Source organism: Mustela lutreola, chromosome 5 (assembly GCF_030435805.1).
Source record: "Mustela lutreola isolate mMusLut2 chromosome 5, mMusLut2.pri, whole genome shotgun sequence".
NCBI classification, from domain to species: Eukaryota; Metazoa; Chordata; class Mammalia; order Carnivora; family Mustelidae; genus Mustela; species Mustela lutreola.
The window spans coordinates 88,444,045-88,460,966 of NC_081294.1; the positions used below are offsets into that span (position 1 = coordinate 88,444,045).

Below are 16,922 nucleotides of genomic sequence, written 5' to 3' on the forward strand. Positions count from 1 at the left end.
TGGGGTCAGTGACTGTTAGTTTCCTAGTGCTGCAGTAATGAAGAACCACAAACTGAGTGACTTGAAACAATAGAAATTTATTTTCTCACAGGCCTGGAGACCAGAAGTCCTAAATAAAGGTGTTGACAGGGCCATGTTCCCTCGTGGGTTCTAGCAGAGAATTCATTTCATCCCTCTCTCCTCGCTTCTGGTGGTTGCCAGCAATCCCTGGCTTCTTCACTCATTGATGTATCGCTCCCGTCTCTGCCTCTGCCTTTGTGTGACTTTCCCTGTGTGTTCTGGATCTCTGTTTTCTCTTTTTTTGAAAGATACTAGTCATAGGATTAAGGCCCACCCTAACTCGGTTTGAACTCATATTAACTTGATTACACAGACAAAGACCCCCATTTCCAAATAAGGTCACATTCACAAGTTCTGGGATTGGGACTTCAGCATATCTTTTGGAGGGAATTCAGTATGGACCATTCAGTGGCTATAAATCAGAGAACCTCACCACTGAGCAGGTGGCCTCGATTACAATTTTAAGTTGCTAGGCTGTCTAGTTCTTTAGAAATGATATTTTTATGATTTTACCTAATTTTTTATCATGTAGAGAATATGATATTCTGGTTAATGAAATGCTTTTAATGTGTAGTATTTTAGAATATGCAAAAATATGTCTCCAAGAGATAGAGTATAAGTTTAATCTAAACTGATCGCAGTCCCTAACTGGTAATAGATACCAAATGTTTACCGAATGAATGAACAAATGAATCAATGAATCAGTCAATCAGCAGTCATTAAAATATTAAGCAGAGTTTAACCTTCATTTGATGATTCAAAATAATTCCTACAATTAACTGGTAGCAAAATACTAAAGATTACTACGTATGTATAGATACTAAATGACTGAGCGTATATTCCATTTCATACCTTTGATCTATCTGGAAATTCATTAACGTGTGTTTTATGTCTTATGTTGCAGGATCCTCACTTAGCATTTCTGTTGACAATATTTTTGGGTTATCACATATTATCTCCCTTAGTTATTTTTGTTGATGACTTAACATCAGTGTGTTCGGTTTAGTTTCTTCACATATAAAATTACCTACTTTATCATGTATTAGGATTATCTATCCTTCAATCTATTTTTCTCTATCTAGACATTCAATAAATGTATTTTGATTGTAGTGATATTATTTGAATGATATCACTTTACTACTGTTTACTTTCATCTTCCTTTCAATCTATACAGAGGGAAGTCACCACCAAAACAAAAATCTATTACAATGTAACTCAAACCAAGGTTAGTCCCCCTATCTTAAAACTGCAGGTTATGTCTGCATAACTTCAGAAGACTTTGGGAATGCCATACATACAGTTAAAAAATATAGAGTATTTTATCAGAAAAAAATTAAGGCAAAAACAAAGACAAAAATCTCAAAATTCAAACTGAAAACATTTCTCATGACTACTTATCATGCTGCTAATATTTTACATTTTACAGTTCTGCTCTTGACATATACTCAAGTATTTGCTCATCAAACCTATCATTAAAGCCAAAAATTCCTCTTAAAAACATGAATAGAAATGGGGCACATGGGAGGCTCAGTTGGTTAAGTGCCCCACTCTTAATTTCAGCTCAGGTCATGATCTCAGGGTCTCAACCCCATGTGGGCTCCACATTCAGCCAGGAGTCTGCTTTAGGATTCTCTCTCCCTCTCCCTCACACCTCTACCATTTACGCAGATACTCTCTCAAAAATACAACAAAAGAAAACAAAACATGACTGTGAAATCAAAATAAACTAACTAAAATGTTTTTTTGTTTTGTTTTGTTTTGTTTTAAGAAGAAAATGACAACTAACTTTCATGGAAGAAAGTTTTCATCTTTAATCATATTTTCATCCCTCATTTTCTCTGTAAGAGATTTCCAGTTGTGTTTTTCAATTCTAGGAAGCCTACATTTATAGAAAATCAGCAGGTATTCCCAGTTATCAGAATTAACTGAACAGAGGAACCGTGCAAAACCAAGCTTTGGAGCCATTTTTCTGAGCAAATTGAGAAGAGGTACCATTTTAGCCAGTTACCTTCTGAGACTGTTCACATTTAATTACATTAGTGGCACTTGACATTATAAAATGTTCCTTTCTTTCAGATAGAACCTTCTATCATCATTAGTAAATGTCAAACGTAATGAAGTGTTTTTCTGACTTCTTTTTCTTCCTGGAACCATAGGAGAGAACATGCTAATGAGGTTGTAATTCTGAGATTGTTTTCTGTACTCAAAACCAACTTGGTGCCTGGTTTATTAGCTTAGTTTTACTCTTTTTTATTGTCTTTGCATTTGGGAAGGGAAACTACTCTCTGTTTTTCCTAATACACTACCCCTATTTGTTATGATTTCTTACTCTCCCTGAGAGCTTTTAGGTGACAACTACCTCCAATTAGATTGTATTTCTGGGTTCGTATCAGAATGGTATAGAAGATTCTGATCCTTGCTGTGACTTATGTGCTTTCTGAAAGCTTCTATTTTTTTTTTCCTTAAAAGCCAGTTTTTGTCCCCCTCTGTCTACTTTTAAATTTTGATAATGGCTATCCAACCGTGCGGTTTCCTGTAACATATCAGTCATAATATAATGGGGCCTTGATTTCTGCTCTCTTAAAGATTAAATACCCTCATAGACTGGAATGAATGTTTTATAATACTAGAATTAGTTTCTTCACTGTCAAAATAAAATTAACATCTTATGAAAAGGAAAGCCATCGCCAAAAAAGGTCAAGAAGAAAGAGATGTCACACTTCTCCAACACACCATTATTCAGTGTCTGTGTCAAGGACATGCCTGACAGGAAGGATCTAGGTCACATTTCAGCAGTGCCTCAGCTGTATTGGCTGTTTTCTGCTGGAGAAAATTCAGGGGAAAGCTATCTCTTATATAGAGAAGGCAACAAGAATGGGATCCTCAACCTGTGAGATGACTACTCAGTTAAATGTTAAAAAGCTTTTTCTTTTCCAGATTTTTATCTTTTTTAGCTTTTAAATATTTTTTATGACTTAAAAAAAATTTTATTGGTGCATAGTTGATGCACACTGTTAGTTTCAGGTGTACCACATAGTGATTGAACAAGTCTATGTGCAATGTTGTGCTCACTGCAAGTGGAGCTACTGTCTATCACCACATAGCGCTATTACTGTATGGTGGACAAGATAGCCATTTAAAGTTATTTCACAATAAGAAAAAAAAAAGGTAATTCTATGGATAATGTATTCTGGAAAATAGGCATTTAAGACAAAAATAGATGTTTTAAAATAAAATGACTAGTTTTAAGATGTTTTGTTCCCCAGAAAGCTGAAATACATTACACAGTCTCTGAGTATACCATGCTTTGTGTACATAGTCTTTGGGAATTTGGTTCTCTAAATTCCTTCTTTATTTCACAATTGGATATGCTGTTAATTGAATTAAATCCAAAGAATATCCACATAAGCTCAAGACTGGTTTCTTTCTGCCTAATAAACTTGATTATTTTTCCTAATTACATGCAGTCTGTGATATTCATGTTTATGTCAAACATCTACATTTTCATATATATAAAATACTAAGCAAAGTACAATAAAACATTCAAATAATATCCAGGAAACTTCTTTTAGGTAGGCATTTAACTTTGCAGAATTATTATCCTTGGGATTCAACTCTTTTTACAGATTAATTAGTTATTTATGTGCCTCTATATAAATAATTTTAAATTAGATTGTTTAACATTTTTCTTAATGATTTTCTTATACCACTTGACATATTAAAGATAGTAACCTTTGGTCTCTCTGGTAAGATGCAAATATATTTCTGACTTTTTAAAATTATGTATCATTTTAATTTTATTTATATCTTTTTTATATATTCTAGGAATTGTTAAATTTTCATGTGGTAAAATCTATACTTTCCTTTTTGTTTTCTGCCAACGGTGATATATTTATGTTCTGAAAGATCTTTCCCACAGATTTTGCTCTGTTTTTGCTATTTTGGGTACCATCATTGATTTCCATCCTATCTTTAGAACCTTATATCCCTAATATCACCACATAAATATCTTCTTCTAGTCAGGCCAGTCTCATCCCTGGTCCTATTGTTGGTTTCATGAAAAGTCAGCTAATTCTCAACTTTCTCTTCATGCCCCCCTGTTCTTCTAGAATCATTTGCTGGTTTCCTCAGCCTTTTTTGATCACCCAGGGGGCTGCATAAAATATACCACACAGATTAGGAGAAAATTGTGAGAAATCTCAAGTTTCTCATGGGCTAGTCTATGGTGGAGTGTAAGCATCCAAGGTGGAGAACACCTGTGGGTGAGCGTTAGCATATCCAACACGAGCCCATCCCAAGAGTGAGACCCAGGAGATACTAGTTTCATTTTGATGGTAAGGAACCTACTCTTTAAATATATTTCTTTCTTTTTTTTTAATATTTTATTTTTTTATTTGACAGACAGAGATCACAAGTGGGTAGAGAGGCAGGCAGAGAGAGAGGAAGGGAAGCAGGCTCCCCGCTGAGCAGAGAGCCCAATGCAGGGCTCGATCCCAGGACCCTGAGATCGTGACCTGAGCTGACGGCAGAGGCTTTAACCCACTGAGCCACCCAGGTGCCCCGTTAGGAACCTACTCTTGTGTCATCCAACACATTAGCTTCCCCTCCAAGGGCTATTAAATCTTAGGGGGAGCTAGGATGTATTCCATGTGCAAAGGAAGTATCTCTGGGAAAAGAGCAGAAAGAGGATCCAGAATAAAGTCTAAAATAAGATAATATTTCTGTCCAAAGGCTTAGCACCTAGAGTACTAGGAAAGAGAAATCAGAGCCGGATCTCTAGGGTAAGTGGTGAAGGGGAAATCCAAGGAGCATTGTGTCCTAAACCATAGCCCAGATCCAGTGAAGACAAAGGGGCAAGGGTCAGGTGAACAGAGGAATAATTTCTTGAGCTACACTAAACAGTATATGTGACATGTATGCAGGTGACTTTAACAATATGTCTGCCATATTCCCAGATTTCACTATTGCGTGTCATCTCTTCGGTGGGCTCTGAGCCTCTGTGTTTGTAAGCTGCTATCTCCCATCATATGCTAACCTTGCCTCCCCAGCCTTTAGGAACAGCAGCCAGTACTCAGCATTTATCAACCACTGTTTGTATGCCAGGCTCTGCATGAAGCACTGCAAATACACCGTTTCACGTAGTCCTAGCAAACATGCTAGACTTTAGAGAGGTTTATTTACAGAGGTTTGGGGACTTGTCCATGTTCCCCGACTATCTAATAGCAGAGCAGGAACTCCAGGTCTGTTGACTAAATAGCCACACAAAGCAGGTATTTTTATTCTCATTTTACAGCTGAATAAAGTAAGATTAAACTGCATCCTTTTGAAAGCAGGAAGCTGTTCATAAAATTCTTCTTTCCCCCCCATAGTGGCTTGTACTTAGATTATAAACACATAATGCTGGAGTTAATGAACTCTTCTGGTTTTATATTTAACAAAAAGGTACGGATTTTCATATGTATGATCTTTTTATTTTATTATCTACAGTTATCTGCTGCCTAACAGGAATGAACATATGTAGAACATATTTTGAGCTAGATCTTGACCAAAAAAAGAATCTTTCATAATCTCGCAGACCTGCCCTATGAAAATCACGAGGGAAAACAAGACTAAAGAGATATATAGCGATACGTTGCAAGTAAAATATAGAATCTCTATTATGACTATTTCTAGAATAATTAATCACCTCCCAAAATATGTATTGCCTTAGAGTTTATAATAAATATATATATATAATTAAAATTATATAACATAATAAGAATATTTTTTTAATTGTTATTTTTTAGGACACAGCTGGCCAGGAAAGATACAGGACTATCACCACAGCCTATTACCGTGGGGCCATGGGCTTTATTTTAATGTATGACATCACAAATGAAGAATCCTTCAATGCAGTACAAGATTGGTAAGTAAGAACAAATACTCCCATCACTAATAATAATAGTGTTTTCATTCAACTTCCTCTTCTTCCTCAAAGCAATGACCACACTGCAGTGTCATATGTGTGTTTATGGTGTGTGTGATTCCCCCTTGTGCTTCAGAAGGCGGACAAATACCAACTATGCTCAGAGTCATTGTTTAAGGATTGGTAAGAAATCCTCCTGGTGATTTTTCTACATACTGTACCTTCTAGTGCTTTGCAACCTGTCATGCTTGGTTCCACGAGACTTTCAATTTTTTTTAATATAAATAATGAATGGTTTGGAAATGTACTGGTCTGAAATAAGGATTTGGAAACTGAACCAGTTCTTAGAATGTAGCCAGGCTCATTTCCTTATGGTCTGTGACTGCTTTCACACACAACAGCAGAGGTAAGTTGTTTTAACAGAAACCATATGGCCCACAAAGCCTGATACGTTTTCTGCCTAGCTATTGACAGTAAAAGCCTGCTGACCCCTTGTCCAGATTCATTAAATAGTTTTCCGTTTTTCTTCATATTGAAATGTTTCAAAGGACTGAGATAAAGGCAGAGATAAAAATACAAGCATGTTCTGACTCGTGGCTGCATCAGCTGTGCGAAAACCCCTCTGTCTGTGGGGAATATGACTGGCAGTGGAGAGCTTGTGTGGCTTCCTTCAGCTTATCCTCCCAGTACTTTGGGAGGGCGAGTGGAAGTGCTGATGGGCATGGTTGGGGATTCAAGCAGCAGGGCTGAGCAGAGTTGTTTTTCTGTGGCAAGAGCGAGAGTCTAGCTAGGGCTCTGTGTGGTAGGAGGAGGAAAATGGCGCTCCTGCTGCTAGTACGAGGCCTGAACAGCCATCACGTTTAGCTGCCAACAATCACAGCTCGGCTTATGTAAGGGAAGAGTAGTCAGATAAAAGGGAAATAAACTGCCTTCATTTTTTTTTTCTGTTTTGCATCATAATATTATCCAAAGTCATTTTTTTACACGTGTTATCAGCTCAATGAATGTCAGATGTTTTTAAAAACTTTAATTTGCTTTAGATTATTTTTTTTTAATTTTAATTGTTCATCTGAGAAAACACCTACCTCTCTCCTACTTACACACACAGATGCACACACACTTACAGTATAAGAAATAATGCATTTACAGGAGCCACTCAAAAAGGAAATATATAGCTATAAACTGAAAAGGGTGAGCTTGGGACTGTATGAAAAAGTAATTATAAAAGAAGGCTTAAGTCCTCTTCTTTTTAGTAGACTGACTATTGTAAAAATGCCAGTTCTTCTCAAATTAATTCATAGATTCAAGGCAACCCCAATTAAATAATGACAGGTCTGGTACAAAATGGAATGAAACAGAGAGTCCAAACATAGCTGCAAATCCATCTGGGGGGTTAGTTTATGATGAAAGTACCATTTCAAATTACTGACAGAAAGTTTTGTCAATTAATCATGTGGTGATATCTGGTAAATTATCACACAGAGCTGAGGCATACATACTGCTTTGCAAAATGGCCATTTTAAACTCAATTCTTTCCTCTCAGGAAATGTTGACACCCAGTGCTCCCAGACAGGAGGTGTTCGTGAATCACGTTCCGAACTTCAGGGTCACAGATGCTGTGTGCACCCATAGTTCTTGCCCTGTTGTTTCAGTGAAAGTTATAGGACTACTGAGAATACCAAGAATTGAGTTTATTTAAACCAAATGGCAACATGACCAGGAACCAAGCTCTCTATACTTCTGGCTCTAGCATCATAAATGCCGTGGAGAAGTTCAGCTTCCGCATGCCCTATCCCACACCTTCCCTCGCTCACCCTGGCCAGCACAGCTTCCTCCCCATCAACACTTTCTCCCTGTACACAGATGACCTGCCCTTACCAGTCTTCCTCTGCCTCAGATTCCTTATTTGACTCTTTACCACTTTCCTTTTTTGAGGCTCTGTCCCCCAACCTTTTTTTGAGAGGTGCGTTTTCCAGATTATTCTTGTCTCTCCCTAGGTCCGCTTCTTTTTCTACTTCCAAGATTTCCCTCACCCAGCCAAGGGTAAGCATACCCCCATGATTTTTTCTGTTGGGCTCATTTTTCCTTTCCTTGGCTATCCTATCCTCTCTCACACATCATTGATCACATACACCAGATAGCTCCCAAGTTTACATTCCTGGCTCCAGTCTGTGTTTGAAACTGCAGTGTTGCGTTTCCAGGTGCCCCAAATATTTCTTCACCTGGATATCTTGCTGGTGCCTCAGAATCAATTATCTCTGCATAAAATTGCTCGCCTTCCTGACATCATTATTTCTTCTCATTGACACCGCAACACTCCATCACCCTGGGTCCACCCTGAATCCAATTCTAACCTCCCGCCATCCCAATCAGAAACTTGATCTTGCGTATTAATTTTTTCTGAATATCTTTTGATTCTGCTCCTGCCTCTCCATTCCTGCTATGACCGTCATTGCTCCTTTTCTTCTTATTGTTTGCTTCTCCCCTCATAGTAGCCTTCTAACTGATCTTTCCCCCTTGTGTCAAGACACCCTATCCCACTGCTGCTGTAAGTCTTCCAGAAGAGCACAATCCTAAACCCCTGCCCCAAAGCCATGACTTACCATCACTACTGAATTAGTTAAAACCTCTTTAGCCTGACTTTCAGATATACCACATCATAGAACCACTATACTTTTATTCTTCTCACTATCATAGAGGCAAACTGATCTAGTCACAGTTTCTAGAGCCCAGCCTTAACTCCTAAACTTTGTGGGGTTTTGCTTTGATATCACCCCCTGCTTTGCCTATCTTCTTCAGAGCTTACCCCTTCCATTTCCCAGCACATCTAGATCTCTCAAAAACCAACAGAATCAATCCTTATGCACTCTTTCCCCCCCCCCCCATCCTCAGTCGTATGATCATTATCATCAGGGGGCGTTTATTCACTCCACAAACATCTACTGAGCACCCCCTCTTTGACAATCTTCCAAACATTGTATTTATGCCAGCGTTTACTATCCCAGTTTAGGGATCCACCCTCTTCCCATTATCTGATATAGAAATCCGAGCAGCATTTTTGATTTCCCTCTTTTATACATCATATCTCATTGACTACCCAAGCCCAGTAATTCTGACTTTCTGAATGCCTCTCAAATCTGTTCTTATCCTTTATTGCCACTGTCTTCATCTGGACTGTCATTGGCTATCTTGTCTTTTTACTTTTAGGTCCAACCCACTCCATATCCTATATCATACTGCCATCAGAGCTAGTAAACTCTAACATGTCTTTTTTTTTTTTTTTAAGAGATTTATTTATTTATTTTGGAACAGAAAGAGAGACAGAGGACATGCGAGTGGAGTGGAGGGACAGAGAAAGGGGGAGAGAATCTCAAGCACACTCCCCGTTGAACATGGAGCCTTACATGGGGCTCCATCCCATGACCCTGAGCTCATGACCTAAGCCAAAACCAAGAATCAGATGTTCAACTGACTGAGCCACCCAGGAAGCCCCGAATGTTAACATGTCTTAAAAATAAATCGTCAGTAATAACTCTGGCTATATGTATTTTTAAAACCCACGTGTGTCACTAAGATCATCTCCTACCACTGTCCTCCACTGGTCCTATATGTTAGCCAGACAACTTTGTTCAATTTACAGATATTTGATACCTCTAATACCTCCATGTTTCTGCTTAGAATACCTTCTCTGTTATCTTTTCAACTCTTACCGATTTTTTTTTAAAGATTTTATTTATTAATTTGACAGAGAGAAATCACAAGTAGACGGAGAGGCAGCCAGAGAGAGAGAGAGAGGGAAGCAGGCTCTCTGCTGAGCAGAGAGCCCGATGCGGGGCTCGATCCCAGGGCTCTGAGATCATGACCTGAGCCGAAGGCGCGGCTTAACCCACTGAGCCACCCAGGCGCCCCTCTTACCGACTTTTTAAGGACAGCTCAAATATCAACTCTTGTCTACAACTTTTAAAGATACTACTATCCCCTTTCCTACCCATCCCAATTTCCAATCCTAGTGGACAGTGCTAGTCAGACCCTTATGTCTGCATTCATGCTACCTTAGCACTTTCTACAGACTGCATACAGAACCTAGTAGACCCTGCTGTTATTTGATTACATCTTTTCTTCTATATTAGACTGTGAGTTTATTAATCTTGTTTCTCTAGTACTGAATACAATACAATCCTATACTTTTTTCTGAATTTTTATTGTAAAATATATGTACCAAAATTTACAACCCTAATCATTTTTTTCAATATACAGTTAGTGGTATTAAATGCATTTTTAGTGTTGTCACAACCTTCATTACCATCCGTCTTCAAAACCCTTCATCTTGTAGAACTGAGATTCTACATTTTTTTTTAATGTTTTACTTTTCTTTTCTTTTTTAAAAACGATTTTATTTATTTATTTGACAGACAGAGATCACAAGTAGGCAGAGAGGCAGGCAGAGAGAGAGAGAGAGAGGGAAGCAGTCTTCCCGCGGAGCAGAGAGCCCGATGCGAGGCTCGACCCCAGGACCCTGAGATCATGACCCGAGCCGAAGGCAGCAGCCCAAACCACTGAGCCACCCAGGCGCCCCAGAGATTCTACATTTTTTAAATACTTCCCCTTCTTTCCTCTCCTCAGCCTCTGGCAAATACCATTCTGCTTTCTATCTCAATGAATTTGACTATTCTGTGGTCAGATGAGGTACTTACCTCATATAAGTTGAATCATAAAGTAATCTCTTACTGTACAATGTCTATTTTGGATGCATGATCTAAGGAGCTATAGAGGTTCTCATCTGTTGCTGATAGCCCAACAGAAAATGTAAAATTACTTCAGACTGACATAGTCGGGATTTAAGGGTTCTATTCTTCCTCCTCCTACCAGAAGATTTAATATTGTTATGCCCACTGCTGCTATGGCACTAATTATTTTCAGCTTTGTGTTGTTCTGAAGTATATAATTTTCTTAAGTTCTTAATAGATTGCAAATTATTTACAGAGCAAAAATGTCTCACTTATTTGAGTTCCCTACTTAACATAGGTAACATCACAAAACAGATATTTTAAAAATTATTTTCACCTGAAAAAACTGAGTCAAAAAGCTTGGAAAATTTTAAGAAATAAAAACAGAGGGGTGCCTGGGTGGCTCAGTGGTTAAGCCTCTGCCTTCGGCTCAGGTCATGATCTCAGGGTCCTGGGATCGAGTCCCACATTGGGCTCTCTGCTCACCAGGGAACCTGCTTCCCTCTCTCTCTGCTTGCCTCTCTGCCTACTTGTGATCTCTCTATCAAATAAATAAAATCTGGGGGGGAAAAAAAGAAATTAAAGCAGAATTGCATTGTAAGAAAAAAAAAAAAACCTGTTTAGGAAAAAAAAAAAAAAAAAACCTCCAGTTCAGCATTTCCTACTTGTTTTACATATATGACATATATGACATTAGTTACTTACTAATGTAAGTACTCGAGAAAGGAGGAAGCTTCATACAGTAGTGAATTTCTATAGTAGGAAATGAAGCCTTCTCAAAAAAAAACAAGCACAAAGGGACATATTCTCTAAATTACTAGTCTCCAAGTTCTGATCATTAGGTGACCAAAAAGAAAAAAGCCTAGGAAAACATATATAGCAAAAAATAAGAAATTAATTGAGACTGATTTACACCTAACATTTCAAATACTCTGACGAAGTGCACTTCAATTTCACCAAAAGGAAAGAAAATTATTTTTGGCTGTGATTTCAGTAAAATTCTTAAACCAACTATAGGGACATTCAGATTAAGTGTTAAATTTCTTCAAATTTCATTACACATGAATTCTAATGTGTTAAGAAGCCAGATATAGAGATTTAGAGAGAATAGCAACAAGCTAGCAGGTCATGTTGAGGAAATGATGGCTATCCTTTTTTTGAAAACACATGAGACTGTGATTTCAATTTTCCAGTGAAATTTTATTTGGGGAATTAAAAATTTCCTCTTTCATTTGGCCAAATTCCACAATTCTATAAAATTAATATAAAATGAAGCTCACTGCAAGCTTACTTATAAATTTATCCAGAGTCTACAAATATTCAAAAAGAATGTGAGGAAAGAAACACCAAAGATACATACAATATGCTTAATAAAATAGGATTAGAGAGTAACTCCCAAGAATCAGGAGCAAATAATTGTTTTAGCCCTCATGCCCTAGAAGTGGGGTGGAAAAAACTTACATGCTAATTCTTTTTTTAATTTTATTTATTTATTTATTTATTTTTTAAAGATCTTTATTTATTTATTTGACAGAGATCACAAGTAGGCAGAGAGACAGGCAGAGAGAGAGAAGGAAGCAGGCTCCCCGCGGAGCAGAGAGCCCAATGTGGGGCTCGATCCCATGACTCTGGGATCATGACCTGAGCCAAAAGCAGAGGCTTTAACCCACTGAGCCACCCAGGCGCCCCACATGCTAATTCTTGATTGTGAAGTGTAAGGTCTCAGGGCAGCAATAGTGAGGAGTCCACATTCCATGTACATGGATGACTCACTGTAGTAGCAATAGGGAAGCTTCTGTGTAGGAGACAAGAAACTGTGGCATTGGCCTGAGGTAACCTACTTTGGGTGATGCCTTTGTCATACTGGATAAGAGAGGTGGTAGTTGAGCAGAGCCCTTACAGAGTGTGTCGTGGGAGCCATATAGCAAGTGTGCAAGAGCCACCTCAGATGAATGAAGCAAGAAGATCTGAGGAGCCACATAAAAGGTGTCAGAAAGAATTTAAAAGCTTATGGAAATCCAAAGGATAAAATGGAATGAAATTTAATTCTGAGATTCTTGGAAATCAAGGTGAAAATCAAGGCTGGGGGGAAAAGTAAACAGTATACTCGGTATATTCTCTAGCTTTTATTGTAGGAAGAGGAGAAAATACCACACCAGTCCCCCAGGGTGAAGATAGTCTTCTTCGAATTAAATTCTGATGGAAATGTCTTTTATTGGGGGCACATTGGTTTATGTCAACAATAGCTTTTACAACTAGTACTGAAAGGACCTCAGGAGACACCTTTCTTACGGTGCCCTCAAAACCCAGGAGGCAAACATTAGAGCATCTTCAATGAAGGCTTGCATGAGAAGCTAGGCAAATACTGTATTCTGAATACATTAACTTTTTGCGGTCTTTAGCTATCTAAGAATTGAATGGTAACCACTCAAGGGAATGCTTGGATTCCATGCTACCTAGTCTATCTTCCCTAAATATTGTTTTTTTATCCTATACATTAGGTGGAAGAAAGTATGAGGTTATGCACCCTAAAGAAGGCCTCAGACACTAATACTGCATCCAGTATTTTGTAATACAAATACTGATCTTGTATTAGAATTGTTAAATCTAGTTTTTGAACTTTTTTCAGTCTCTTGAACTTCTCATACCTATGGCTTTCTTTTCCTCGGGACCTTTGCCCATGCTCTGCTTTCTATAATAAACCACATTCCTCCAACCCAAGATCAAGACAGTTTCTTCTCATCCTTCAAATCTCAGGTTGTTCATTATTTTCTCTGATATTTTTTCAAATGCCATATTCTTTTGGTTGCTTCTGTAGTATATTCTCAAACACTATCACCCATGTATCTTATAACATTTTAAGTTTTCATTTAGTGCTCTGTTTTCCTGCTGAATTCCAAGTTTCTTGAAAAAAAAAAGAACTATGCTTGTCTTCTTCACCTTTGTATCCCAGTGTCTACTCTAGGGAATGGCACCAAGTGGCCACTTAAGAAATATTTATTGAATGAGTGAGTGAAACTTGCATGGAGAATGTGCATCTCCTGAAGCTATCAGAATTGATTGGAATGTTTTGTAAAAAGATGTGGGAAAGTAAGGTGGCTGTAAACATTCATATTAGGAACTCCAGCGAGGCTTACAACATTCTTCAGATTTGTCCACATGGTGAAATTATGTGTAAATCATGGTCAGTGAGTAGAATTTGCCAGATCCCCATTTGCTTAAACCTGCAGTTTGTTAGTGAGAAAACTGTGTGCAGTTGTAAAGTCAAGGGTAGGAATTTAGTCGCTCCATTAGATGAGAAAAGAGAATTTACCTCTTATTTAAAATAATAATAATAATAATAATAATAATAATAGTGTTCTGGCTTTGACTTCTCCTATAGCCTTTGGTTTAAGAAACAAATTAAATTAATGGTTAGAGAGACAGTCCCAAATAGACTTAAATAGTTCTAGAAACACAAAATCACCACTGAAAATGTCACTGCCTTTGAAATATTTCTCAGATGAGTGGTGGCCAGAGAGTTCCCTAGATTTCAGTCGGAGCATGACTCCAGGTATATGGAATGTGGATCCCTTGTCCAGGCTTTTCCTAAACATCCAACACCAAGACTCAACTGTCTATGCCTACTGCAGTGCCTTTCAACTTGACTTGAAATCTTCCCTTTCCTTAATTTAAATGCATTTCTGTTCTAAGTATGGCATGGCCACAGGCTGCTGTATTCCTATAGGAGAATGTCACTGACTTCTCTTCCCCCACCTTATTTATTTACATTTGGCTTTTTTATGACACAATGAGGAACTCTAAATATAAGTTTGTTTTTATGTTTTTTGTGGGGTTTTATTTTTTTTTGAGGCAGGAAATCTGGTGAGCAGATTGATATTTTTTAAAAACCACCAGACGGAGGATGAAAGTCTAACACCATCTTCCCACCAGTTTTAAATAATTCATTTCTATGACGTTCAGGGTACCATTGCAGATGTGCTAGAACAGAAACTTCACCTTCAAATATTCTTTTCCTCTGCAATCTTTTGTTATCCAAAAAATGTATAATGGTAGTAAATGAAGGTGACATCATGTTCAATATGAAAGAACTTTTAACTGGTAATAACAACTAAGATAAGATGAATAATTGCTAAGCCTTTGTTCATGGCTTCCTAACCTTGTTCCAGGGTCCCATCAACTGCAAAGTTGGTTCTGTCACAGCTCAGAGTGAGCAGTGGTAGGATTAGAATGTAGATGTGTGATGCCAAGGTCACCCCCACCCCACCCTGGGCATCAAGGGTCTTTCTTCTCCTCTCTCTCTCTCATTTCTCACTTCTCACTCTTTCATTGTTGTCGTGACCCAGCCTTAAACCTTTTTCCTCTATGGATAACCCAACTTACCCTCAAGCTTCTATTTAAAGGATAGATAGCTCCTAATGCACAACTCCTTCCAACAAACCTGAAATAAACAAACACCCTGTTCCCTCAACTGTTCTTTGCATCTCCTTTTTGATTTACCAGGGCGAAAACATTGGGGTTAATCTTAACTCCTTATTTTCTGATACCCCACATTCACTACTTCAAAAAATACTATTGTATCTTGGCTCTAATCTCAAAGTACAGTCTGCTCTTGTTGTTCAAAGTTGTTATACTCCATGGAGTCACCAAAAATGTTCAGTTGGTGAATACTGAATTGTTGTTCCATAGTGAAAGTAGAGAGTCAGTTTCCTGTAGGCCTCTGGTCACGTTTTTGCCAGCGGATCAATATATACTTGGATTTAGGTGTGTTTCTACTTAAAGACACTTTAATATATTTTGTTGATTCGTGAACATTGAAGTCATGGCCAACAGCAGGAAGCTCATGCCTAAATGAAGTGTGTCTGACACACGTATTCCTGCACGGCCATACTTTCAGTCTTTTTGCATTTTGGGAACCCAGACAGCACCTGGGCTTTATGCTTGGAGGTCATTTTAAAGAGCACAATCACCAACAAAAAGCACAAAAGGTGAAAAGTATGGCACTAAGCATATTGCGAAAAAAAAAAGGTGAAAAGTATGGCACTATTTACAGAAGAAGACTGAAACAAGGCAGAGCATGGTCTTTTTCAGTCTCTGCTGGGAATATATGCATCAGACCACTCTGATTTTTCATCACTTTGCTTATGTCTGCAAATGTCTGTGAGAGTGCCGTGAGTATTTATTTGGGGATTACAAATAAATTTTAGCAATTAGGCAAATTTGCAAATACAGAATCCATGAATAATGAGAACCAATTTCATATCCAGAATCCCATCACTGCCCACCATTTCTATTGTGTTTTAGTTTGCTCGGGCTGCCATAGCAAGGTCCACAACTGGGTAGCTAAATAAGAGAAATTTATTGTCTCACAGTTCTGGGGCTCTAAGTCCCAGATCAGATTATTGGTGGGGCTGGTTCCTGAGAACACAAGAATGGATCTGTTTCAGACTTTTCTTCTAGCTTCTAGTAGCCTCAGGCATACCATGGCTTATAGATGGCTGTCTGCTTCCTGTGTTTTCATATCATCTTTCCTTTGTATATGTCTCCCTCTGTGACCAACTTTATCCTTTTTATCCCCCCTAAGATTTTTATTTATTTGAGAAAGAGAGAGAGCAAGAGAGCACAAGCAGGAAGTGTGACAGAGGGAGAGGGAGAAGCAGGCTTCCATTGAACAGGGAGCCCATCTCAGGCTCGAGCCCAGGACCCTGGGATCATGACCTGAGCTGAAGGCCGACACTTAACCTACAAAGCCATGCCCCCCAAATTATCCTTTCTATAAAGATACAGTAATATTAGATCTGGACCCGCCTTAAAGACCTTATCTTAACTTGATCGTCTGTAAATGCCCAATTCTAATATGGCCACATTCACAGGTACTTAGGATTAGAGCTTCAGTATTTCTGGAGGAATACAATTCAACCCATAACGTACTGATATCACCTTGATCGTGCCACCATCCTGTCCTGTCTGGATTGTTGCTATGGCCTTAATGATCATCTTGCTTCTACCACTGTCCCTGCCCCCAGAATCTTCCGAGCGCAGAGAGAGAGCTTTTCAAACTGTAAATCAGATCATGTCAAACTTTTTTTTACCCAGACTTTCACAGCATTACACCCCTCCTGGAATAAAGCCAAAGTCCTTACAAGAGGCTACGAGATCCTGTGCAACTGACTCACCACCTCTCTGATCTCACCTTCTATTCTTCCTCTCTTGCACCCTTGCCTAGCCAC

General features: G+C 38.4%; 1 protein-coding gene across 2 annotated transcripts in view; it reads left to right on the plus strand.

Moving 5' to 3' along the window:
- RAB3C (RAB3C, member RAS oncogene family) overlaps positions 1–16,922 on the plus strand; it is a 296,308-nt gene that overhangs the window by 123,012 nt on the left and 156,374 nt on the right. For both annotated transcript variants that reach the window (XM_059175041.1, XM_059175040.1), the window contains exon 3: positions 5,847–5,965. In XM_059175041.1, coding sequence (XP_059031024.1) covers positions 5,847–5,965 — 119 coding nt within the window. The remainder of the gene's footprint in view (positions 1–5,846; positions 5,966–16,922) is intronic.